This window comes from Pseudorasbora parva, chromosome 9 (genome assembly GCF_024679245.1).
Source record: "Pseudorasbora parva isolate DD20220531a chromosome 9, ASM2467924v1, whole genome shotgun sequence".
In the NCBI taxonomy this organism is placed as follows: domain Eukaryota; kingdom Metazoa; phylum Chordata; class Actinopteri; order Cypriniformes; family Gobionidae; genus Pseudorasbora; species Pseudorasbora parva.
Genome location: NC_090180.1, coordinates 15827007 through 15854418, shown reverse-complemented (window position 1 = coordinate 15854418; position 27412 = coordinate 15827007). Strand labels below are relative to the sequence as shown.

At 38.2% G+C, this 27412-nt stretch overlaps 1 protein-coding gene across 3 annotated transcripts in view; it reads right to left on the bottom strand.

The window, feature by feature from the left end:
* Window positions 1-2474: 2474 nt before the first annotated feature.
* greb1l (GREB1 like retinoic acid receptor coactivator) overlaps window positions 2475-27412 on the bottom strand; it is a 71367-nt gene continuing 46429 nt past the window's right edge. For 2 of the 3 annotated variants that reach the window (XM_067454110.1, XM_067454109.1), the window contains exons 12-34: window positions 26356-26541; window positions 23042-23344; window positions 22499-22627; window positions 20254-20388; window positions 19662-19859; window positions 18726-18906; window positions 18440-18629; window positions 16004-16140; window positions 14517-14856; window positions 14306-14421; window positions 13721-13971; window positions 13099-13628; window positions 12703-12805; window positions 12373-12528; window positions 12135-12280; window positions 11838-12000; window positions 9631-9837; window positions 9283-9451; window positions 8987-9193; window positions 8699-8840; window positions 7194-7394; window positions 6895-7033; window positions 2475-4444 (exon numbers count right to left, since the gene is read on the bottom strand). In XM_067454110.1, coding sequence (XP_067310211.1) covers window positions 4281-4444; window positions 6895-7033; window positions 7194-7394; window positions 8699-8840; window positions 8987-9193; window positions 9283-9451; window positions 9631-9837; window positions 11838-12000; window positions 12135-12280; window positions 12373-12528; window positions 12703-12805; window positions 13099-13628; window positions 13721-13971; window positions 14306-14421; window positions 14517-14856; window positions 16004-16140; window positions 18440-18629; window positions 18726-18906; window positions 19662-19859; window positions 20254-20388; window positions 22499-22627; window positions 23042-23344; window positions 26356-26541 — 4493 coding nt within the window. In that variant the 3' untranslated portion in view covers window positions 2475-4280. The remainder of the gene's footprint in view (window positions 4445-6894; window positions 7034-7193; window positions 7395-8698; window positions 8841-8986; window positions 9194-9282; window positions 9452-9630; window positions 9838-11837; window positions 12001-12134; window positions 12281-12372; window positions 12529-12702; window positions 12806-13098; window positions 13629-13720; window positions 13972-14305; window positions 14422-14516; window positions 14857-16003; window positions 16141-18439; window positions 18630-18725; window positions 18907-19661; window positions 19860-20253; window positions 20389-22498; window positions 22628-23041; window positions 23345-26355; window positions 26542-27412) is intronic. The other variant, XM_067454111.1, reaches the window with a different exon arrangement.

Here is a 27412-nt window from a genome sequence, read left to right as displayed (position 1 = left end):
TTGTTTAGTGATCTCTGAGTACAGGTGCGGTGACATTTATAACATTCTGCAAATTTTTCACGAGCCAGTCATTTTTCAAAACCATGCCATTTGGAACTCACAATTCTGACTTTTTTCTTGCATTTGCGAGTTATAAAGTCTGAATTGCGAGTTATTGTCACATGCCTGTCCTGTCTTGTGTGCACTTGTGGGTTTTGTTATGTTGAGCATGTGCTCGTGTCCCTGTCAGTTCCCTCCCCCTTGTTATCTGATTATTGGTTAATTTGCCCCACCTGTTCTCCCTCATTATCTGCCTTGTTGTTCCCTTTATAATCTCCTTGTGTTTGTCAGTCTGTGTTGGATCCTTGTGTTTGTTATGTCTGCGTCTTCCGGTTCCCCGTGATTTCTCTGTTGGTATGTTTTTGAGTTATGTTACAGTTCTGATTATGTGTTTTTCCCCCTCGTGGGTTTTTGTGTTGAGTTTATGTTTTATTTTATAATAAATTATAATTTTCTCACTGCACTTGAGTCCTCGCACCAATTTCCTGTTTCCTCGTGTCCGTGACGTAACAGTTATAAAGTCACAATTTTGACTTTATAACTCGCAAATGCAAGAAAAAAGTCAGAATTGTGAGTTAAAAAGTCGCAATTACCTTTTATATTTCTTTTATTCTGACTTTATCTCGTAATTCTGTCTATATCTCATAATTCTGACTTTATATCACAAATCTGACTTAACACAATTCTGCCTATATATTACTTTGGTAAATAAAGTGAGATTAACTACAATAAAATAACCTACAAAAACACCTTTGGACTTTACTCCTCATTTTTTTCAACATGGGGACAGGAGAGGTGTCAATGAAATAAATGGGAAACAAAGTAACTTGAGTTACTTATTTGAAAAAGTAAAAGTTGTAAATGTAAAAGTAATGCGTTACTTTACTAGTTACTCGAAAAAAGTAATCTGATTAGAGTATGTAACTCGCGTTACATGTAATACACTGTCATTAATAAATGTGGCTGCATATTAAGCTGTGTTTTATGGATCGCTACATTCTCGATAATGGACAGCAGACCTTCTTACTTCGAGAAATGTCGAAAAGATTTTGCTAATATGACCATTAAGGTATTTTTGCTTTGACAATATAAAAATATTCACTGTAAAAGTATTAATCGTCACTTCTCTGCATCACACACAAGTGCCATGGTTTTCTTTCCTGAATGAATGTTTTTAAACAAATCAGATGAGTGAATTACTTGCATTCACTTGTCGATGACTACTTATGACCCAAATGACATACTATTCACTATGCAGTATGCACTATGTACTAGTGTATAAGGTTCAAATGTTATTATGTAAGGACAGTGACATTCAACACTTTTTTTTGCTAAATCTGGGTGCACCTTTTCTCATTAGAATTTTCAGTCAACACACTATTCACACAATTTATGCGACAAAATAGCTTAGAATAGTGCATAGTGATGCGAATTGGGACACACATAAGGTAACCTGCAGAAAGATTAACTGAATAATCCCCGCTACTCATAGTCCAACTGCAGTTTTCCTGCAGTTAGTGATCTAGGAAAACCGCTAAGCCAACCAAATTTGAGGATCGGAAACTCGAGATTATTTAGAAACTCTATTTTGTCATTTTATTTAACTGATTTACATAACACCACAAGAAGAACATTATGTAAAGTTGAAAATAGGATCACCATATTTTGATTACCGAAAACGAGGACACTCGGCCAGGCAATGAAATAATCAAATGATACTCGAAGTTTACTCAAAGATGCCTTATTAATGTCAATACATTTCATGTATGCCCACTCTGTATGGATAGAAAAATTATTATATTACAAAATACTATCTATAACAAAATGTCTATGTCCTGGGAAAACAGGACGTTTGGACTCTTTGGTCCTAAATTTGTTCACTCATAGCCTAGAAATCTAGACGCACCCTAGCGGCAGCAAATTTAATCTGCCCGCGAGTGTCGTCTAGCAACTCTCAATACACTTCTGAGCTGTATTCGCCTAACTCTTGCCGGGCCAATCACATCGTGTATAGAGTTGGTGGGCGGGGCCATAATGACGACGGCCGAGTTGCGTTTTTGTGCTTCTAGTAAACACAGAAGCTGGCGAACGGCGGTCTTTCGAATCAGCTTTGGCCGCGACTCTGGAAGACTTAGAGTTAAGCTTTTCTCTGAGAAAAGAACAAAAGGCACTGAAGTCATTCTTAAAAAGGGAAGATGGGTTCGGAGTTTTGCTGACCGGATACGGCGAATGTTTAATCTATCAACGAGCTCTGTTTCATCTTCGTTGCTCTGGTTGGTTGTAGCGCTATCCTATCGCGTGCAGAGGGAGTTTGAAAGACAACCGTTTATCCCGCCCCTCGGATTGAGTCCTGTCTATGGTGAGTTTCCAGACCAAACATCTTGATGTGTGGGTCTGGCTTGTCAGGCTAGTTCACTCACACAAAGAGAATAAGATTGATGATACCACTTTATTACATTCATTTATCTCAACAGCAATAAGAACATGTTTCTGAAATCAAATGTTTACTAAACCAAAGCCGGTCAGTAGATTATGAGGTAGATTTCAAATGGTTTGGTGCTACATATGTTCAGAATATTCACAGCTGACAGGAAAGATGCAACGATTGTGAGAAGCAAATTGCATAATTTATGTGCACGTCAAATTATCGACACATTCTAAAGGTTGTCCAGTGGGTATTTGGCTTTCTTCATCATTACAATCAGAATCATTATGGGACCCGACGCATTTTTTACTAAACACTCCAGTTGGTTCCTTCTAGCAAGTCACGTAAACCATATACTGTTTGTTTACATTACTTCATTTCTAATACATCATCTGTACATAGTTTCAATGGAAGTGTGCAAAGCTTTTGATGACTGATTCAAGGATTTGACCTAGCAAAAATTCCTGATATTTCAGTGATTATCAGTCCAAGAAGCTTGTTCAATAAATAAAACAATCCCTTGAAAAAGGGATCCATTTTTCTAATTTTAAATAAATCAGAGAAACTAATGGGTCCTAGGTAGATTCTTTGTGCCATGGGAAAATAAAAGAACGCGTTTGATCCGTGACACATGCGGCTCAAAGTGACTCTTCAGTAAAACTAGCCAGAATCCAAAGTGACAAAAAAGTCTGTCATATATATTAATATCGGCATTTCTTAAAATGTAAACAAAGCCTTTTTTAACATCCAAAAGGTCCTAAACACCGAAAGATAAACCATTTCTGAACATTCATAATCTCAGACATACCATATAAGCTAGCAAGCTAGTTAGCCATCCTAATGAAATGGGCACTGTCTTTCCTGTTTCACTGATATTAATAGTCTCTTTTTGGAGTGGAGTTTGGGATTGTGTCGTCATCTTAAGGCATTTACAGTGTGCAACTCCAAAACATTCCCAGCTACTTCAAAATAAGGAATGTTTCGCTGAAACATGATGATTAATAGATGCTAACTTCAGACAAAATGACCTTTAAAACTCAATGATACGTCAGGCATGTACCAACTAGCATTTACAATCCGGCACACGTCGGCTGTTGCAGGCCGGAATCGAGAAGGTCATAAATATATTTCTTTAGATAGAGCGAACGTTGATATCAGCAAGTGAACTTTGCGGGTTCACTGAAACACCCGAACTTGAATGATTGACAACTCTGAGGAGCAAGGAATGTTTTTCTGGATTACGACAGTCTTTTCACCTTGAGGACATTGTTTGGGATTACCCAATGAAATTCTCCCAAGACTACACACGTAAAAGCGTAATTTGCTGTCGTGTGAGCTTCCATCTTGAGGAGTTTATAAGTCTTTGGTAGAAGGCGTTGATGATGAGAAGTACATAAAGCAGGCAAGAAGAAAGAAGAGTAGTCTTGAGACAAAAAACCCTGAGATCATATATATATATATATAAATGTATATATATGTATATATTTAGAAGGACATATCTGAAGATGTCCTTTGCATTGTACTTGCGTGTTAGGACACGCAAAATCGCCAACAATCAATGTTCTGAAAGCTTTTTCAAAATGTAAAAAAGGGAAAACACACAAAGCAAACACACAACATCTGTATCCAGCACAGTCTCTGTCATTTGGATATTTTTTCCCAAGTATCTATCCTCAAACGTTGTCCGAGGTAGTGCTGACTGGAGAGTCTGAAGTTTTATTCTCCTTATAAGCAGAAACTCTCAGAGGGGGAGAGTTAGGAAAACATCTTCTCCATGTGTTGGCCAAACAGTTGAAGGGAAATGGAGGTGTTGAGATTAGATATGGCGGCCTGTGAGGAAGTAGAGGGGACGGTCCTCGCTGCAGTTGGCCGTCTGAAACTCATCTCGCAGACGAAACTGCCACTCATCCTCCAGCTCCAAACGCACAATAGTCTGACGCAAAGAGCTCCGGTCCTGGCAGATCACACACAGCGTGGCGCCTGCGAGACGAGTGGAAGAAATGTGATGATTTAAAGCTTCCTATAGGAAGAGGTGTGCCGTTTAATAACAGCTCTGATGAACGTTAATATTTAATATCTATGTTGAGTGGGATTTTGGACCAATAAGATTACACTGGGCATTTGAAGTTAGAATTTGTAGTTTTAAAAACAAGGTTTTGTGTTTGAGATTCTTACTAAAGACTAAAGATTAGAGACAACCGTTCAAAAATGTGGGGTCAGTAAGATGAGTGGGTTTTTAGTGGGAAATAAATTAATACTTTTATTCGGCAAGGATGCATTAAATTGATCAAACATGAGAGTAAAGGCATTTATAATGTTACAAAAGATTTCTATTTTGAATAAATACTGTTCTTTTGAACGTTGTGTTCATCACAGGATCCTGAAAACTATTTATCATGGTTTCCACAAATATGTATATTAAGCAGCAATAATTAATATTAATAATAAAGTATTTATTGAGCAGCAAATCATAGTATTAGAATGATTGCTGAAGGATCATGTGAGACTGAAGACCGTAATAAGAGACAGTAATGATGCTGAAAATTCACAGGAATAAATCACATTTTAAAATATTTCCAAATATAAAAAGGTTGTTTAAAGTAATATTTCATGGTTTCCTGTATTTTATTTATTAAATAAATGCAGCCTTGGTAAACAGAAGAGACTTTTTAAAAACGTTTAAAAATCTTACCGACCTCAAACTTTTGAATATCAGTTTACAGGTGCTGGTCATATAATTAGAATATCATCAAAAGTTGATTTATTTCACTAATTCCATTCAAAAAGTGAAACTTGTATATTATATCGATTCATTACAAACAGACTGATATATTTCAAATGTTTATTTCTTTTCATTTTTATGATTATAACTGATAACTGAAGAAAATCCCAAATTCAGTATCTCAGAAAATTAGAATATTACTTAGGACTAAAATTATACAAAGAAAGGATTTTTAGAAATCTTGGCCAACTGAAAAGTATGAAGATGAAAGTATGAGCATGTACAGCACTCAATACTTAGTTGAGGCTCCTTTTGCCTGAATTACTGCAGCAATGCCGCAAGTCTGTATTAAAGGTCCCGTTCTTCGCGATTCCAGCTTTCAAACTTTAGTTAGTGTGTAATGTTGCTGTTAGAGCATAAATAATACCTGTAAAATTATAAAGCTCAAAGTTCAATGCCAAGCGAGATATTTTATTTAACAGAAGTTCCCTTTCAAAGCCTACAGCGAACGGTCGGTTTGGACTACAGCCCGGCACTTCCTGCTTTAATGACGCAACTAAAACCGTTTGTTGACGAACCCTTCGCCCACAAGAACATGCAAATTCAGGGGCGTTGTCATTTTGCTCTCTTACATCGAGAATAGGAAGCGTTGTTTTTGTAGAGTGTGTTTGTGGCCATGCCATTGAAACGCTCTTATTTTCATCCCGGAGTCAAATCCCCTTCTCTTGGCCTTCCAACGGACGCTGTACGTAGAGATCAATGGCCACAGTTTATGGTTAACTCGGTTCCGAAAAATTATAATCACAATTTAAAACTATGTGCAGCACATTTTGCTGAGGACTGCTTCCTCAATCTCAATCAGTTTAATGCCGGATTCGTAGAAAGATTATTCTTAAAAGATGACGCAGTTCCCTCTTTGTCTGGAGAAGGCGTTGTTTATATGGACCACAACCGGTAAGTGTATTTTATTATTTAAGTCGGTCCATTTAACAGTTTATGTAACTCATGACACAAAGTGCAACGCTGTTTAGCTTTGTTAACTAACGTTAGATGGTAATTGAAACTAATCCGAAAAACTTAGCATATAAAAGTGTAGCAATTCATTCAGACACCATCGATTGTTGGTGTTTGTTATGATCAGTTTAAACTACTGAATAGAAAGCTTACCATTCTGAAACATCCAGCAAAAGTCTTTCCTGAGCAGGTTGTAATCGACCCTCTTCGATATTCTCCGGGTCTGATTCCGGCTCAAATTGATAAGGCAATATAGACATTTTTGCAATAACATTGAGCGCGCGTATCTACCCGTTATGGTAAGAGGCGGGACCTTTCCGGGCAACATGTGCTAAGCTGCTGTCCAATCACAGCGCGGGAAGTGCTGGCCTAATCAGAACTCGTTACGTATTTCTGAAACAGGGACTTCATAGAACAAGGAAATCATCAGGCCGTTTTTAGGACAGAGGAAACACCGGTATACAGATAAGTAAATTGTGTGAAAAATACTGTTTTTTTACACGCGAAACATTAACTCATGTTATATTGCACACTGTAAACATAATCAAAGCTTCAAAAACACGCGAAGAACGGGACCTTTAAATATACAAGTTTCACAAATTCCCCTTTTTGAATGGAATTAGTGAAATAAATCAACTTTTTGATGATATTCTAATTATATGACCAGCACCTGTATGTTGAATGTTAGCCTCACCTTTGAGGAAGTTGAATTTCTTCAGCAGGCTTGAAACGACAAAGGAGTCGCACAAGTAGAGCAGCAGCCCACTGAAGACCACGCACTGATGATCCACATTCACTGAGTGAGGCCGAGAGCTCACGTAACACACCTGAATCTGTAAAGACGAAGAAAACGCAACAACTGAACTTACATGCACAACAGAGGCTGCTTTCAGTCAATAGTGCATCTACAATTCATTATTTTCATTTACTGACCAGTCACGGCTGAAATGACCAAGCCCTTGAAATGCGAGACCCTTGAATTTATATTTTTACCTCTGGGCCAAGGTTGAGGTAACCATCTATGGACAGCACGGGGTTAGCGCTGTTACTGAGTGCCAGAGGAAAGAGATAATGGCTACAAGACTGCAGGAACTTCTCCAGGAGGAACTGAGCAGGCGCAGACAGAAGTGTGTGTTCACTGTCCGGAGCGCACACATACTGAGATGTACACACACGCACCGGGGTCTCAATCCTCTGCAGGGAAAGAGAGGAGGAAGACGAGGATGTTAGTCTCTAATGTAATGTAATGTAATGTAATGTAATAATGTAATATCATATAATATAATATAATATAGTTAAGTTAAAAAATGTATGCTCACCAAGGCTGGATTTATTTGACCAAAATACAGTAAATACAGTAATATTGTGAAATATTATTGCAATTTAAAATAACTGTTTTCTATTTAAATACATTAAAAAAGTAATTTATTCATGTAATGCAAAGCTGTATTTTCACCATCATTACTTCATTCTTAAGTGTCACATGATCCTTCAGAAATCATTCTAATATGCTGCATATTTCTTATTATCATTAATGTAGAAAACTGTTATGCTGCTTAATTTTGAGGAAACCGTGGTACTTTTCCCCCCTAGGATACTTTGATTAATAGAATGCTTAAAACAACAGCATTTATTAAAATATAGACTTTTGTAACATCACAAATGTCTTTACTGTCACTTTTGATCAATTTAATGCATCTCTGCTGAATAAAAGCAATATATATATATATATATATATATATATATATATATATATATATATATATATATATATATATATATATATATATATTTTTTTTTTTAATTAAACAGCCTAAACTGTTGAATGGTAGTGTAATATAACAGGGTATATACAGCAATCCTTAAGTTAAATTCACTACTTTTTAATACCTTTTTTACTACCTTCAGAATATTTTTTAAAACCATCACGATGCTGAATTGCAAGTGTCAATCAGCGACCTTTCTATTATTTACACAGATTTTGATATAGATAACATCCCAAAAAGAATAGATTTAGAATTGACACCAGGAGGAAATCTGTTATAAGTTATCATTCAGACACAGTAAAATACATCTCAACATTCACAAAGGTTGGTTAAGGAGAAACATTACTGCATACACATTTGATTTCAATTAATAATTGGTAATTCAGCAATTAAATTATTTAGTGTTTTTTTTCCAACCACAAAACCTAAGCCAAATATAACATTTCTATAACTGTGACAAGTTGTTGAATTTAACAAAATACTAAAAACTAGTGCTGTCAATCGATTAAAAACTTTAACTAGATTAATCACAATTTTTTTCTGTGCGGAATTTTTAAAATTGGGGTGTTCAAAATGGCAGCATTATTAACTGGTTGCGTAGCATCCACTAGTGAATGTATAATGTAACTGCAGTTACAATGAACTCTATGCTAACCATTTAATATTAGCGCTTTGTATGTTATTTAGGTTTGAAGTGACTTTTTAGTTCTGAAGGAGCATTATGAAGCTCACCATAAGTTTAGGCTTGATGAGGAAGTCTTTATGTCCTCCGATGGGAATGTGTTTCTTCATGACGCTGAAGTGATTGAACCGACAGAGCAGAAGGCCACTGCTGTTTGCCCTCAGGTTGAAGTCCACCTCTTCACATGTGAACCTACATACACAAACACACACGTTCAGACTGTTCGACTTTTCTGTTCGTTATAATTCACAACATAAAACACTAAAAATTCTCCTCAGTTAGCGAAAATAAAATGATATTTATGTGTCAGTACTCAAGAACTACATGCAAACACTCACCGGTTGAGGTCATACTGGACGTTCTGAGTGAGGTCAACGTTCAGCATGATGAGGTCATGCAGATGACAGCGAGAGAAAGGGCTTGTGGGAGCACGAGAAGACAAACTACTGTTCCATTTCCGCAGGCCACACATGGCATACAGAGAGATCTTAGGAGTGGCCTCCATGTGCTGTAGGATGCTCTTCAGTGACACGTTCACCACCTCGCTGAAAAAGAGACGGATAATCCATGGATGTTAGACAAAGAAGACATTCCAATTAACGAACTATCCATGGATCCATCCATCATTACATACCCATTGCCCTCGGGTCCAGAATGATGGGCATTCCACAGGACGCAGGAGTCATCCATCATAACTATAAAGGGCCACACGTCCTGACGTTTGAAGCCCTGCTCCTCTTGCCTGTTCCTCTCCAGCTCCAGGTTGTGGTAGGACAGTTCCTTGATCATGAATCGAGCCGCTCCTGAAACGTCACAAACACAATCAAGCTTTTCAATAGCAATAATGAATACACAATACTCTTCATCATTTCCCAAAAGCATCGTAAGTCTAAGTAAATCATAGAACCATGGCCACCAATGGCCTCTGCTATCAACTCAGCTTACGGTGCTTTTGAGAAATGCAGCCCTGATCGATACTCACCCACTCCTGAGTTGTTGAACATGGTGGGCAGAACTAGAAGGATGTGATTGGGCCAGTATTTCCTGTAGAGGGGCATTTCATACTGCTTGACCACCAAAATGTGCAGGTGCTCGGCTCCCTCCATAGCATGGTAGATGTTAAGAAGCCCGTGCTCCTGGCGGCCCGTTGTGGGCGTGAAGATTGGACTTTTCAGCATGCCTGACTCCTGAGTCAGCAAACAGAACAGCATAGTCACTAAGACAGCTTGTGCAATATGTCCAGAAAACAGTGTAAAAAACATGAGCGATGAGTCAGCAACCACAGATCTTTTTGCATTGCTCAGGAATCCAGGTGCTCCTTACATATGTATCTCTACATTTATTTTGTATTGACCTTGAGTGCAAGAGGGATGCAAATAACAGACAGTTGATTCTGGTCAGTTTTTCTGTGGCTTTCATTTTGTGGCATTTAGTAACTATCCTTTGAAAGTCTCTGTTTATTGCTTTGAATTTCATCTTGTGTTCACTGTTCAGATTGTTAAGCATAAGCTACTTTTTTTGTTACTGCTAATTATTATTATTACAAGATCATTTAAATATTATTAGCTAATTACCTTATCATGGCTATTTGGGGGGCATACACTTGTCTTAATAATAATAATGATTAATATATATATATATTTTTTACACACATTACTGGTCAACAGTTTTAGAACGGTCTTTTTTAGAACGCTCTTTGAACGGTCCAGTCTTTAGTGTCATGTGATCCTGCAGAAATCATTCTAATATGATGATTTTAGTGTCCCCAAATGAGCAAGCCAAGCCAAAGGCGACAGTGGCAAGGAACCAAAACTCCACCAGGGCATGATGGAGAAAAATAAACCTTGGGAGAAACCAGACCCAGTCGGGGTGCCAGTTCTCATCTGGCCTAATTGAACATATCCATTAAATGATATTAATGCACGATGTCGAGGCAAAGAACCACCCGACGCGAGGTGCAATAAAATAATTTAATGGACAACTAGCAGTTGATTATCCTGCTTTTGCTATGGTCATTTGCCAAAATTGATAACTTAAAACAGTTATTGATATTTGACCTGAAGGGAAAAACCGACAGCTATTTTTGTCAGATTCGACTCTGAGATTGAGCATTCTGCCTGCTTTGAATCAGACACTAGTGAATGTATAAATGAATTATAACATTTACTTTAATTCATTATATATATATATATATATATATATATATATATATATATATATATATATATATATATATATATATATATATATATATATATATATATATATATATATATATATATATATATATATATATATATATAAATAGGAGAGAGAGAGAGAGAGAGAGAGAGAGAGAGAGAGAGTACCTGTGTCTGTTCAATATCTCTTTTAACAACAAAGATGTGTGTTTGTTTCTTTAAAAATAGCTCTGTAACCCCATTGTTGCTGAGAAATAAAAATGTAGTGATCCAGTGGCAAAGTTATTTTTTAAAATATATGTATATTTGATAAAAAAGACAGCAAAAACAGTAATATTATCAAATATTTTTTACAATTTAAACTGTTTGATATTTTAATATACTTTAAAATAATTTTTTTTCCTGTGAGATCAAAGTTGAATATATATTCTCTTGCACCCATAAAGGCACAATATGTAAGATTGTTTGATTAAATATCTAAAAACCACTAAAACAATGCTATACTGCAGTGTGCAAATAACTGTCTGTCTCATGGTAACTGTGCAGCGAAAAAAACAGAGTAGCATTACAACACAACTTTTAACACACTCAAATAATGTTTCTAATATGAAAAAACAGTGCTGTGTTAAGCCTTATACGCATGACTGGAAAAAGCAAACGTGCTCGTCTGCGGCATAATAAAAGCTCTGCAAAATCTAGGCATCAAAAGCTATGTCTTTGTTTTGAATAAGCAACTGCTAGCGGTAAAAAATTACATATTGTGGCTTTAAAGTGACAATTCACACTTTCCCATATATTATAAAAAATATATGATTTCAGAAGACAGAACAAGTCATATTCAATACTTTTACGGCGGGGGTTTTTGGTCATTTTTGAAGCTTGACAGATGTGGTCACAAATTCTCTTTTTATATTTTTTAAAGAGAAAAGAGGACAGTTTTTATCAATGACATGGTTAAACCTTATTTTTCCTGCGCGTCTCCTAATAAGTACACTAAACGTGTGCCTCACCTTGTCGGAGAGCAGAGGGAGCCGCATGCTCTCTAAGTGACTGCCCTGCTGGCTGAAGACAAAATGAGGCTCTTTGGCTTTAGGAATGATAAAGTGCAGCTGGACTTCCTCTCCCAGCATGGATGAGCAGAATGTGAAGGCATGGAATGTGCAGTCAGACAGCTAGAATCAGACACGCAAAATATCTTAGTATAGCCATATACCTTTCTAGACATGCTAATACTTAATGATCCATAATTTTACTTTTGAGTAAATACATGTTGATGCATAACATGATCAATCACATATGTCCTCACCTGAGTGGCAGGAGATGGCTCGCTGTAATGGTGGCACTGCTCACAGTGGTGAAATGCATTGTGGGCCGCAAACAGGCTAAGTCTTACAGACACTGTGTTTCTCTTCGGTTGCTCAACTTCTGCCTCTAGCCTTTCTATTTTAACCCCTGTGTTTCATGTGCAATGCAAAACAGCACATAAGCATACCTGTACAATATTTTCATGCAAAATAAGCCATAATCAAAGAGCAGTTTAATACCGTTCAGCGTCTTTGGCATCCTGTCTGCATACACTGGACTGGCATATCTGCACTTGTGGTCACGGGGGCAGAGGTCAAATGGCAGTTCGCGGATGTCCTCCACGTCAGGCCACTGCGGCCCACTAGCAGGGGGAAACTTTGATTTGTCTTGCACATCTAGAGAATTAAATTCAAGACAATGAATGAAAAGTTCAAGAGCAGGACGATCGGGTGAAGAATTTAAATAAAGTGTTTTATTTTCTGAGTGAATAAAAAGAGATCTGTATTTAGAAGCATGGAAAATGCCTTTCGTATGGCTGAAGAATGGAAAAAAAGAAAAAGAAAGCTTACCTTCCTCCAGCTCTTCTTCATCATACACGTCCACCTCCAGAAGACGAATCAGCATACGGAACAAAATTCGTAGAAACTGCAGATACGCACCTGTTTTTCCAACCTAAAACAAAGCCAAAATGAAGAATGGGAAACTGGATGGACGGCAAAGAGGCCAATTAACATTAAACCAAGGTCATTGTGAATGGGCATGGCTTAGCAACAGACTCCCCCTTGCTAGTCTATTTTAACAAATATATATATATTCTATACGGTGGTGGTCTTTTTAAATAATTTTGTATTTTGATCACTTTATTGCCAGTAAACACCAGTAAAAATGAGTTCTGCCTTAACAAACACCACCAACAAAACAAATACATTTAATTTCCTTTTAACATTTTTAAAGCTACTTCTCACCTGTGGTGGCCCACTCAGCAGCAGTCTTCTGGGATGGGGCACAGCCGGCCCTTCGTAATCCGCGTGGTGCTGCCTGGCTGTGGTCCACTGGCGATAGTAGAGGGACTGCTCTGCTCCGCCAAGACTGTGAGGAACAGGCGGCCTGAGCGGACTGCTCCACGCCACATCGCCATGAGGCAGCAGAGATGCTGAACTGGGCTGACCGAGCATCTCAGGGGCCAGCAGTGTGTATGCCGCCCGTGAGAGAACCGCTGTCCGCGGGAAGACCTGAGTCTTGTTACATTCACGTGGAGCCTGCGTGGACTGGCTCGGTCTCTGAGCAGCCGGAGAGGAGGAAGAGGAAGAGGAGGAAGAGGCAGAGGAGAAGGAGGGTGTTGCGGAAGAGGATGGTGCCTGGGAGTCACACTCCTGTTTGAAGCGAATGGGAGAGGAGCAAGAGTCCATCATATTTCTGCTACTGGACGGGTCGCTTTGCGAAGAGGGTTTGTCGAGCACACTTGAAGAACTGACGCCGTTTTCTGTAGTGGAGCCTGAAAGATAAGAGAAGATTTGATTAATTATATATGGTCATGTGACCACGCAAGACAAGAATCAGGCTCAACTTGTTTCCAGTGTCACCCACCAGAGGTCCTGGTAGCAGCGCTGGCATTGCTGGGTGGTCTTTCCAGCTCCATATGGAGATCGTCATGTTCTGCCGTTTCTCTTGGGCTCCTCTCATCCTCTCTCTGTCTCTCTTCTCTTTTCTCTGCAGTTTTCGTCTCAGGTATTACTCTGCGTGTCACGTACGAGCATGCCAAACCCACTTCCTGTTCCAGTGCTGTACGTGTCAGGTAGCTGGAGTCAATCAGCCGCAAGTCACAGTACTTCAGAGACCTGAACAAAATCACAGACAAACACACTCAATCTCCATGTGGTCCTTCAGAAATCAAAAATACTGAAGAGTTTAGTTTATCTTCTGGATAGTGCGCCAAAAAGACCTTCTTGAAAAAAGCCAAACATGTATTGGAATAATGCTACTGGACAGTTAAATGAAATTACAGTCCAATGATCAATCCAACATCAACAACTAGTGAAAATTTCAAAACTGTAGCTGTAATGACTGTAGTAACCACAAGGTGGTGCTCTTTTTAACAGAATAAAAAGGGAGCCAAAAGAATAGAATGCACTGTGCATCCTTTAAAGAATAACATCACATAGTATGGAATACCTTGGGAAGGTCTCTCCTAGAGGATCTTTTCCTGTGAGGATGACAATGCATGGAAGTCCTTCCAGATCTTCATATGTATGTGGGACCCACTCTTCATTTTTACAGCCCCTCCATGCCTGAAATGCACCGATTATATATTCCATATTAATTTAGAAGCTTGCAAGAGCAGATTTTAAAGGAGGGCATCTTCATGAGGGGATCTGGTTCTTACCCGCAGACGGGCACAAAAGTGAACCGGCAGCATGATCTCCGCAACAGGGCTTCCCAGCAGCACTGCAAAGCGGTATTGCAGCCCAAGCTTGTCCCGGGCCTCTTCCAGACGCTCCTGCGCCAGCCGTGCCAGCTGCAGCGAGGGCACACGCACCAGCAGCATGTGCCCGCACCCGTGCCTGCTGCGGCCCGGCACGCTCAGTAGATCCTCCACCATAGCGAGAGTCTGTGGGGTCACGTGATCCCGCAGTGAAGGGGCCGCTGTAAGGGCCATCAGAGCCTCTGTGTACTGCTGTATCAACAGGTAGCTGCGGATCACCATACTGTGCAAATGCGGGTGCCTGAAAACAATGCAGGATAAATTTGAACATGAATCTGAGATTAACTTAAAGCGACAATAACAAATTTACAGTAGCCTGGGAAAACCCAGACAACTTCCGGCAAATTTAGATTTGCTCTGCAAGTAGTCTGACAAAGAGCCCATTCAAACCCATTACTTATCCGTCGAAATCGCGGCAACAATCAGAAATGTTGGGGCTGGCTTTACACGAAGACGACAGCGGCGCAGTGACGGTGAAGCAGGATGCCGCTGTGGAACATCACTTGTCCGACTCTGCTAACACGTCTGTTTTAAGCGATTTAAACTTTTCCTTTTCGTTAAAACCTGAGCAAAGAACAACACTTGGCTCCCAGATGTGGATTACACTGGCTACTTTGATGAGGAGGATGGGGAGTGTGATCATGTCATGTGACAACGCCACACAGCAGCCACACAGCAGCTCTGGATCTGGCCTTTCTGTGCTTATTTACTCACACTAGATCTGGTAATCATGTAAAAAAAATTAATAATTGTAAATAAATAACTACGCAACTATGCTCAAGTCTGAAAATGTTTTAACACATCTGAAAAGACTGAATTTGAATAAAGTTTGTGAGACAATTTTCCAAAGATTCCTCAATATTATTTTCTTTTCAAAATATTGCAAATCGCGTTCAAATCGCAATACAAATGCCTTACAACGAATACGATCAGAGCTTGATGTTTTCTGACCGTCAATCCGAGATGTTTCAGTCGGTCTGACTGAGATGCTATTAGGTTTTCCAAATTTTGCAAAAATGTTGATGTGGCGTTGGACACCAGCTATTATCATATTTATTTTACGACAACGGCAAAAGTCATCAGAAGCCATTGCAACATCTTACTCGAAATCGCAAACAGAGATTCGCTTTCTCAGATGATTCTCCGTCGCTCTGCATAGGCTACATCGTCCGTTGGTGACCCCCCTTTGGAAATTATTTGTCTATGAACTCTGCCAGTCCATAACTCAGTTACTACTGAGAATGGTCTGGTTTTAACCAGGCTATATTTACAGTGTAACAAGCAGTTAAAAGGGAAGGTAAATCGCTTTAAATTCTTTCTCATTTTGTTCTTTTATTTTTTATTTTAGACATAGAATTCAGCCGTGTGAATATGAGAAATGGACTGACCTCTGCAGCAGGGTTTTGACCATCCGCTCAAAGGCGTCGTCACATCGAAGGATTGGACTTGCCACTCCCCACTGCAGGGACTTGCTGTAGTCCTTTAGCCCAAAGTAGACAAGGTCCTTGGGAGAAGCCTCAGCCTGCTGTTACATGCAACAGTAAAATGTTCATTTTACTTTACTGAGCACAAAAACAATGGTCTTCTCTTTTTACTTACCTCTTGCTTGAAAACGCTTTAAAGGGATAGTTCACCCAAGTCATACTAGGTGTATATGACATTCTTCTTTCAGACGAATAGAATTGGAGTTATATTAAAAATGTCCTGGCTCTTCAAAGCATTATAATGACAGCCCAAAATTTGAAGCCCATAAAAGTGCATCCATCCATAAATAAAGGCCTTCTGAAGCGAATTGAAAACTGGCTATAACCAGACCAAGCTCAATTTAAAATTGAACATTGGTCTGGGGAGTCTGCTCTGTATGTTCTACTGCACAAGAGGCGTGATCAACTGGCATTATACGAATGACTCTGTATGCAATTGGATAGTCCTTCAGCCAATCAGACCACAAGAGAGTGATCAACAGGCAACGACCCATTGTTTCTCTATCTGTCATCATGTTAATCTCGCCCACAGAGTGCCAGGTGGATAAGTCAGTCTGTGATTGATTCCCACAAAAGTGTAACAGAAGCAGTAGAAATGAATGTACGGGTTTCCAGGCCGAGTTGCCGGGCGAAATCAAATCGTCGGCAGATCAGGCTGGGTTTACCCAGTCTAAGAACAACATCCATATTTAACACAATATAAAATAAAATATCGAGCTGCCGACGGACCGCCCTTCATATTCAACTTACGAAGAAAGCATAACTGCTGCGACAATGACATTGGACATAGCTTAAGTGTTTTGAAGTGCGAGAGGTGTTACACTTTCTTTGTAAGTTGAAAACGGAAGGCGATCTGCAGAAAGCTAGATGTTTTACCTTATAAAGTTTACACAAACACATCAATTCACTTTTACACCTAGGATGGCTTGAGGGTGAGTAAATCACGGGGGAAATAAAAAAAATTGTGTGAACTATCCCTTTAAAATGCATCTATAAACACATCTAGGTCATTTTTGAATAGCAAAAATCCAGATTCATTTGAATGTGTCTGATGAATGGATACCACAATGTGTTACGATGGGATTGCTATGCGAGCTGCTTAACCGATTATGTGAATTTTGATTAAAAACAGTAAAGTTTTTTTTTTAAGAGGGTTGAAATTTGCTTCTAAAATTACTGGGATCTAATCTAAACCACCAAGCACAGAATTAGCTGAAAAGACCTCAAGAGTGGAAAAAAGTAAACATTAAAGGGATTGTTCACCCAAAAATGACAATTTGATGTTTATCTGCTTACCCCCAGGGCATCCAAGATGTAGGTGTGTTTGTTTCTTCAGTAGAACACAAATGAAGATTTTTAACTCCAACCGTTGATCTTATAATGCATGTCAATGGGGTGTTTTTATGACAGTCACTATGAAAGTAAAAAACATATTTTACAGCTGACAAATTATCTTGTAATTTGACCTCACTTTCAGGGTGGGACAGCTGATCTACATAGTGTTGTGTTTGAGGTAAAAAATTATATAAATACTGTTCGGTTTCTCACACAAACCAATCGTTTCGTGTCTCAAGACATCAATGTGTCGTCACAAGCCGCTGTGTTTAATATTGATTTGTATGTCTATGTGTTTTTTACTATTATAGTGGCTCTCGTTGAAAACACCCCATTGACATGCATTAAAAATCCTAATTTGTGTTCTACTGAAGAAATAAACACACCTACATCTTGGATGCCCTGGGGGTAAGCATATAAACATTTGAGTTGTTCCGATTCCGATACTAGTATCGGAAATATTACCGATTATTATTATTATTTATTTGATGAAGAATACAGAGATATTATTAAATAATATAGTGATTTAATAAAAAACTGAATATATTTTAAAAGGTAATTTATTCCTGTGATCGAAGCTGAATTTTCAGCATCATTCCTCCAGTCTTCAGTGTCACATGATCCTTCAGAATATGATGATTGCTCAAGAAACATTTATTATTATCAATGTTGAAAACAGTTGAGCTGCTTTATACTTTTGTGGAAACCACAAAATATGAAATTCAATTCAATTAAAAAGAACAGCATTTATTTGAAATATAAATCTTTTGAAACATTATAAATGTCTTTACTGTCACATTTGATCTTTTGGCTCTTTTCATCCTGACAGAATAGAGTATTCATTTCTTTTCTTTTTTTTCAATCTTACTGACCGCCAAATTTCAAGGATAATGTATGCATATACGCTTACTGCTTACAATGCTTGTCAAACATCTGATTTATCTGAAATCTTATCCGTCCTCCATAAATTCCTTTACAGATCTTCTCAGGGTCAGTGAAACTCACCAGGTTCTCCGTATTAGGCCAGTGCACTTCATTCTGGGTACTGATGCGTGACTGACGGCTCTGCAGGGTGAACGGGAAGCAGCTGACCTGCAGCACCAGCAAGTTTATTGCTTCCAGAACCTCTGGACAGTTCACTACACGGTCGGCCAATCCCTGCAGCTCCCCGTGACAAACTGACCCTGACAGAGCGCTGACGGAGAGAGAGAATAAAGACAAGAGGTCTTAAGATGTTTTCAGTGACGTTTCTGACAGATCCTATTACAAACCATGTAGTTGCGTTTCTCACCTGGTCAGGTCGACATGCGAGTTGTCATGAATAAGGACGAAGAGAGTATAAGGGTTCTGCTTGACCTTCCTCATGAAGGCCTCCATTTTTGTGTGGACCTCTGCGTCCAGACGCACCACATACTTGTCAGACTTCTGTAGGGCTAATGATGCGTCCTCTAAACCCAGATCTATCAGGACACCTAGCAAAGACACAAGGACAGCAACAATGTACAATATTAATTGCAATTACTCTTCCATTAAATTTCCTTTACTGGCAAGGTTTTTGAAAATATTATTTAAATGTTTTTTGGGGGGGTTTTGTACAGTGCTCTTGACATTGAAAACAAGTTGAATATTGCTTAACTCTTCACCCATTTATGATGCAACACTTTCTTGAATTTTTCCATCAATCCATGTTTTCACTGTTATACGGTAAGGGTGTGATATAAGCTAATGACCCAGGAATAGGTACATGACTGTAAAGCTTTGGGGGTTTTGATGGACTCGACATATTTGATCTATGTTTTGATCATCGTTTTCAATCAGATCAGAACAAAGTCGATTTATAAAATTGATTAAAAAAAGAATTTCTCAAAGTTGAACATTATTCAACCCTCGGCAACCAGAAAAAAATGCTGAGCACTCAGCGCTTGAGCGTGAAATACTCGCTCAGCGCCACGTTGTGCTCCAGGCATTCAAAAAACGTGGCGTTCTCATTGAAAACAATTGAAAACGCCAGCCAGCTGCGTGAAAAAACGCTTTGGTGGACACATGGCCTAAAAGCAACAAAAAAAATCTTTCTTCTTTCTTTTGACATATTGAATGTTCAATATGTGCAATACAACAAAATGTTCTGAGCCCCAATAATTATCAAAAGTTCCACCACCGACTGTCAACTTTTTAGGCTGGGAAAGAGCTATAATCGCCAATATAGTCTCTCTCTGCAGTGACGTACCTGATAGTCGTATTCGCTGGACTGTTTGGTGAACCAAGACGTGGGAGGGCGGCACCAGAATCAGGAAGTCTACCTTGCTGAAGCGGCCCAGATCTAAGCTCTGGCTCCCTGAGTCAGCGATAGCACACACCTGTGACAAAAGGCTGCGTGCTATGCTCAGCTGAGGAGGGTGTATCTGAAAGCCATCACTCAGCAGATCTGTAATGCACATCAACAGTCAAACATTTTCAAGATTTGAGTGTCCAGGTGAAACTGCAAATGAGTCAAACATGCCAATAATGCATTTTAAATCTGGGCGACCAAATTAAAGGGTTAGTTCACCCAAAAATGAAATTGATGTCATTAATGATGACACATATGGACTACTTTGATGATGTTTTTATTCCCTTTCTGGACATGGACAGTATAGTGTGCCTACACTTGGATACGCTCTCGGAATAAACATAAAATATCTTAAACTGTGTTCTGAAGATGAACGGAGGTCTTACGGATGTGGAACAACATTAGGGTGAGTCATTAATGACATCAATTTCATTTTTGGGTGAACTAACACTTTAAGGGTCTGAGACAAATGGAGACAGCAAAGGCTCACCTGGCCCTGATTCTGGTACCATGGCTGCAGCCTCTTGGGAGTGGATGTATTCGGTGAGATGACCCTGAAATGGCTGAACCACCCGGTCTTTGCGTTTACGCTGGTACCGAACCAGTTGTTTGTCCATGTTGTCGCCTGTAACACCACAATCAATTTGAAATGAATAAAGACACATACTACTTTTGAAATTTCAGTTAATTGACGAATCCTGAAAAAATATATCCTGGTTTCCACAAAAATAGGAAGTATTAACTATTTGATAACAATAAAGAAAGGTTTTCAGTATATTAGAATGATTTTACACCTAGGATAATGTGACACTAAAGACTGTACACCCAAAAATTAAAATTCTTTCATTGATGACTTACACTCATGTCGTTCTACACCCGTAAGACCTTTGTTTATCTTCCAAGCACAAATGAAGATATTTTTGTTGAAATCCGATGGCTCAGAAAGGCCTACATTGACACCAATGTCATTTCCTCTCTCAAGACCCATAAAAGGCACTAAAGACGTCGTTAAAACTCCATCTCACTATAGTGGCTCTAAAATAATTTTATGAAGTGACAAGTATAGTTTTTGTGCTGAAAAAGAAAATCGAAATAACGACTTTATTCAACAAGTTCTTGTCCTGGGTCTGGGCCTCTGACGTGAACTCCCGAAGCACCACAGGGCATGTGCGAGAATATGACGTAGAGCTGGAAATGTCATTGGTGCTAATGGAGGCCTTTTCATCGGATTTCAACAGAAATATCTTCATTTGTCTTGATAAACAAAGGTCTTTCGGGGGTCAAACGACATGAGGGTAAGTAATTAATGACAGAATTAAAAAATTTGGGTGAACCATTTAAAATAAAAATAAATATATTTAAAATTGCAATAATATTCCACAATGTTATTGTTTTTACTCTTTTTTTAAACAAATACAGCTTTGGCAGACTGACACAAGATAATTCTTTCAAAAACATTCATACATCTTAAGCCCAATTAATACTTCTGCATGGAGTGTACGCTGTAGCTACGTCGTACCCTGACGTGCACCTCTCCAAAAATGTAAAGCGCGTCGATTCTACGCGGATCGCAAGCGCTGTGATTGGCCTGCCAGAACCCCTCCCTCAGGGATACAAATGCTCCATCTGCATGTATAACTGCATGTAAACGCGGACAAGGATGCACATTAAAATCGACAAGTAGCCCACAGCGTAGAGGATATGGCACAAGTCCAATGCAGGAGTATAAATCAGCCTTTAACGACCTCAATTTTTTTAACGCCAGTGTACAGAGTCCATTTCACTGTGTAATAACTGGACTAACACCAGTCAAAAATTTTACTTAACTTTAAGCTTTGGTCCAAAAACACAATTTTCTTATTGATTCCTCTTTGGTAAACTTATAGCCTTTAAACCAGGGGCGGCGTTTAAGTATTACATACCCTGCCTGGCATTCAGACAAGCAAGGGAAATAAACAGCTCATGATGCTGCTCTTTAGCTCTGTTGCAGCTTTGAAACGCAAATTTAAACAGCCTAACGCCATGTCCAAACCAGACGCGATGCGAGAAGATTTTTAGCGGCAAACCAGACTTGACCCGAGATAAATCAATCAAAAATCACAGCCAATCAGAAGAGCGTGATGGCGGGCTCTATGAAAGCACACTGACTGCATTTGCAATGACATTGATAAGTAGCCGGCAATATCGAATTACTAAATAGTACACAATTTTAGCAATAAAATTGAAAAAAAAACAACTAAATCATAGAATACATTTGTTCACAGTTTGAACTTTGTTTCCTTTCATTTATATTCAAGATCGGAGGTGAATTATCCATCGTTTCTTCTCATGTGTCTTGTTTGGTTAGAACACAGTGAAGGCTTATAGGGCGGTTTCAGTGTTTGGATTGATTTTGTGTTGTTAAGTCTGTTGTTAAGTTCTTTCAGTGGACTTCTGTCCAAATTTTGTTCAGATATAATGTGATTATTTGGGAATGTCCTTCTTGTATGGCCAGAAGGACTCATGCCATAACCTAGGTTTTTGTGAAACGCCGCCACTGCTTTAAACTACTTCCTAAAAATCACCAGAGAGGGCGCAATGACCACACAAATCTACTCCATCTTCAAACGTGTACCACATGTGTGCTTGACCTCAAAATTGCTGCTTGCGTCTAGATTTTTCAATACATTTCTAAATAGAGAACATGGATAAGTTGATGAAATCTGTGATAGATAAATCTGCGCACTGAGACTCACCTAATGAGGTGCTTTGGAAGTGTGAGGCAAGCACACTAACTTTCCCTGTGATGAGCTCATAGCTGATCTCCTTCAGAAACTCATTCGTAGTGAGCATGCTCTCTGACAAGGCCCGAGACTGATATTTACCTAAGAAAAACAACAGCACATATAAGATTGTTTACATATGTTTTACATTACATATGTTGTGCATTTTTACATATAAGACAATAACAAAAACAACAGCAAAAAAACCCACAGCTTATGAAATGTGTTTTCATGTTCAACCTGGCATTGTGTAAACTCCTTAAAGTGAAATTCTGTCATCATTTACTCACCCTCATGCCAGTCCAAGTCTTCCGTTCATCTTCGGAACACAAATGATGATTGAAAGTCTTATAGGTTTGGAACGACATGAGGTTGGGTAATTGATGACAGAATTAAAAAAATATTTTTTTTAAATGATCAGTTTAAATGGCATTCAAATATTGTGTAAAAGGTCATAAATGCACAAAAATGAAACTATGAACTAAGAATCAAGTCTCTGAGAGCAGCAGAACGTACCCAACACAAGCACACAGAACTCATTTACTCCATTTTTGGAGGTGCAGATAATGAGCACATAGTTGGGCAGACACTGCTGCTGCTGCGGTGGCGTTTCACTCAGAGAGCGCAGCGACTCAGAGATGCCCTCTCCCAGGGAGCCGTGGGTGGCCAGCACCTGAACGCTGCCCCCTGACACACTGGCCTCCATTCGAGCTAACCAGGGCAGCTGGGAGGGCGACATGGGTGGGCCGGTCGGCCCACACAGCATGGCCTTCAGTACGATCTGCTCAAACTCTTCCCGTAATGGGATCTGCTCCGTACCTGCATGAAGACAGAAAGATTAATAAAATGTGTACACCTTGTTATAAAGTAAGTACTCATTGCTCTTGCATAATACTTAAGCTTGATGCATTTGATATAAGGTATTTAACGTGCTGTGTACTTCACGTTACTAATGCTTTAAAGTGGTCATGACATGGATTTTTTTATTTTATTTTAATATGTTCCTATCCATGTTGTTTTGCACACAATATATATATGTGTGTGTGTGTGTGTGTGTGTGTGTGTATGTGTGTGTGTGTGTGTGTGTGTGTGTGTGTGTGTGTGTGTGTGTGTGTGTGTGTGTGTGTGTGTGTGTGTGTGTAAAAACTTTCATTCCGACCCTCTGAAATTATTTGTTTTTAATAGTGGACAATCAATATTGTTTTTTTGTTTTTTGATGGCTGATGTCGATTTCTAAGAGGAGCAGGGTGACCGATGCTCAAAATATAATATAAATAATTTATATTTGAATTAATATTTAATAAACTAGATAAATGAAAATATATATTTTTTAAATGTATCTTTAAAATAAACATGCGTATACTTTAGATGGCAACTTCTTGATTCTGCAATAATATAACAGTATTTTTCCCAAATAAAGTAATTGTTTAAAAATATATGAACACTGTATAGTAAACACTGTAGGGGCACTCGGTAATCTGGTTTGTGCGCACTGGTAATCATATTTGTTTCAAATACAGACAAGGTTGCACTGATATTAAATACAGCACTGTGTAAATGACATTAATATGATATAGTGGTCAACTGAATATAGAGCAGAATATTTTAAAATCAAGGATTTAAAGTTTGTCGCATCTCCAGTAAAGCTGAACTCTCCTGTTCGACTGTCACGCACAGAAACACATTAATACAGGCTACAAATGCGCAATTCAGAAGATCTCATGGCTGGATTTGATTAAATCTGAAAGGATTGTGAAATTAAATGTTTCTTGGATATTTTGAGATTTGTTTTAATGATATAGATGAGTATTAGCTGAATTTTGAGAGTAATTGAGAAAGTAATAAAGACTATTGTTTGCCTTTCCGTTTCTAATAATATAAAAGCAAATGCTATACTTTTTCACAAACCATTTAGTTTCTTTGTTTAACAGGTCTATATAATAATGTGTTAGATATATTTAAAAGAGAAAAAACAGTGGTGGGCTGTCAGGGCCAGCAAGGTCTTCTCTGCAGGCCTAATCACTGACTTAAATTGTATTGTATTTTTTTCCATGAATGTGTGTTAAATTATTCACAGAAGTCTATGTTTTTAATTTCATTGCTTTTCTCTAGGTTGTGCTGCTTCTAGTAGTGTTTGTTTATGTTAGAGCTTTTATCCAATCATATTTCATCACATGTTGCCAGGGTCAAAGAAATCTTCCTTGAGGCATTCAGAATCAATGTTGCAGGCGCCTCTCGCTTAAAATGAATGGCAACCAAACTGTGCGCTTTAACCAATCAGATAATCACTCAGATTTAAACAGCCAATCAGATAATCACTCAGATTTAAACAGCCAATCAGATTTCGAGTTGGCAACACCGGGCCATCTAGCAGGCGTGCAATTGATTGGATGGTCAGAGAGCGTACTATAACTAGGAGCCTAGTCAGAATAACTAGCAAACCACATAAGATAAAACCTCTGTAGATTTAATAGCTTTTTTTTTCAAACCACAATGGCTGACAGAGGAGAATAAATTAATTTTGTCGCAGACATACTTACAAAGCCATTTTCAAAATTCCTGCATACATCCTTCTCCAGCTTCATGTCACGGTGGAACACTATTCAATCTGTCCCGGCTAAAAGCAGAACTGACTGTAATGTATGACCTGATAATGTTTTGTGTACAAATAATCAGTAGCCAATTTTGGTGAGTAGGCTATAATGCATTTTATTTAAAAAAATAAAAAAAAATTCCTTGATGAATGTGATTAGATTTTGCTTCTTGTAAATTTAAGATTTTTTATTATTATTATTTTAATTAGTATTATATTATTTTCAACATTTTCATGTTTGTGTGTTTAATTCATTTTTAATTATTGTAATATTCTTTGAACCTCACCTGAAATTAATTTGTCATACTTTTGATTGTTCAGTTGGTAAGATTTTTCAAGAACCATATATGCTGTTGAGTTTTCTTTCCTGTATAATTTGACAAATCATTTAAAAAAATTGAGTGGATCAATGCATCTGTTAGATATGATGTGTTTAGCGCAGCTGTGGCTGCAGTGAAAGGAGACTTGTTGAATTGTGTTACTTGCGTTTCCTGCTTTAATAATGGAATTAATTCTCACTTCATGAGAGACGCAACGTCCTGTTAGACTGCGTTTCTGTAAAATATTAATGGTTTCTATAGCCGTGGTGTCATGATTTTATTAAGAGCTGGATTATTTCCGGTAGGATACCACTGAAGGCCTAGATGTGAAATGCACGGCCCGCCACTGCCGGAAACTAATAAGGACACAGAAGAATGCGCTGTGTGATCAGGTGCTGAAGTTCTCAGGCACTGGCGGTTTCAGCACCACCTGTCAAAATAAACGTCCCACTTCTAACACATCGGCCAATCAGAAAAACTTATCGGCCGATATTTTAAAAATGCCAAATCGACCACTAGTTTTTAAGAGGCGGCTCATTTAAGGCTTGTCAGTAAACGGCCACGGTTTGCAGACAAAGCATTATGAAATCATTTACTTACGGTTTGTGATGCAGCTGCTGACAGATCTAAAATAGCTGAATGCTTCATCTGTCAACAAAAGTTTCTTTGCAAATTCTCCATTACACTGTGACTCATTTAATGATCACAAACATAAAATCCTCTAAAGCGATCTGGGATGCCATTAAAAGAAATCATACACTTGTTTCAATTGTACTTGTTTCCGACACTGGGATCCATCTGAAGTATGTACAGCAACACAAACTAGCTATATACACATTTAATTTCTCATGTCATGACCCCTTTAAAACTTATTTTCAAAAATGATGTGTTCTGATATGCATGTCAGTATTATTTACCAAGTCGAGCAAGGTATTGTAGCGTGAGCAGTATCATGGTCTCTGTGGTGAGTAACTGGCTTGCTGACATGCCCAGACTGGTGAGGGTCTTCTCGTTGAGCTCTCTGCCTTTATAGCAGCTCACCAGCAGGGGGCTCACCACCAGATCACCCACATTGCCAAAAAAGTAAGGTAAAGTGCCTTGACCTGGAGAGGAAATTCAAACAAACCATGTGGTCACACACATCCAAACAGTTATTAGCGATAAAGAAGAACTCGAGAGATTTGGTTATATTGTGTGCTGCTGTGATGAACCTATTTCTGTAAAACTGACCTGGATGTGAAGATATCATGCATTATTATTATTTCTCATTTAAGATCAACAGAAATCATAAATAAAAATGTAGAATCATCATGCCTATGTAAGATAAAGATTAACTACTTAAATAGAAAAGTACATAAATAAGAATAAGAAGATATTTATTACCTTACAAAGTGTTTGTTATTAAACCTACTACTACTACTACTACTACTACTAATAATAATAATAATAATAATAATAAAACTTTTATGTCTAATGATTTGTAAAGTAGTTAATCTATATTTAAATTAAATTGTTAAAATATAGTATTAAAATACATTATATAATATATTATAAAATATTATAAATATTAAATAATACATCATGCCTTCTTAAGATATAGATTAACGACTTTAAAAGAAGAAAGAAACTAAGAATAAATTACTAAGAATAAATACTAAAAAGTAACAATAAAAGGATGAAGCCTACTTAAGATATAGATTTTCTGTTTTAGAAGATATTCTCTTCAAGTATTCAGCAATCCGCAATCACTGACATTTTTACTTCATGCCCAATAAAAAAATCTTAAATAATACTGAATATTAAAGCCACAATATGTAATTTTTTGCCACTTGAGGTCGCCTATTCAAAATAAAGACGTAGCTTGATGACGCCGAGATTGAGCGCGGAATCATGAGATGTCGTCTTCACCTCACAGCCAAAGGAAAAGAATCGGGACAGGACTCGGGCAGAAATCATGTTCGTGGATGAGATTAT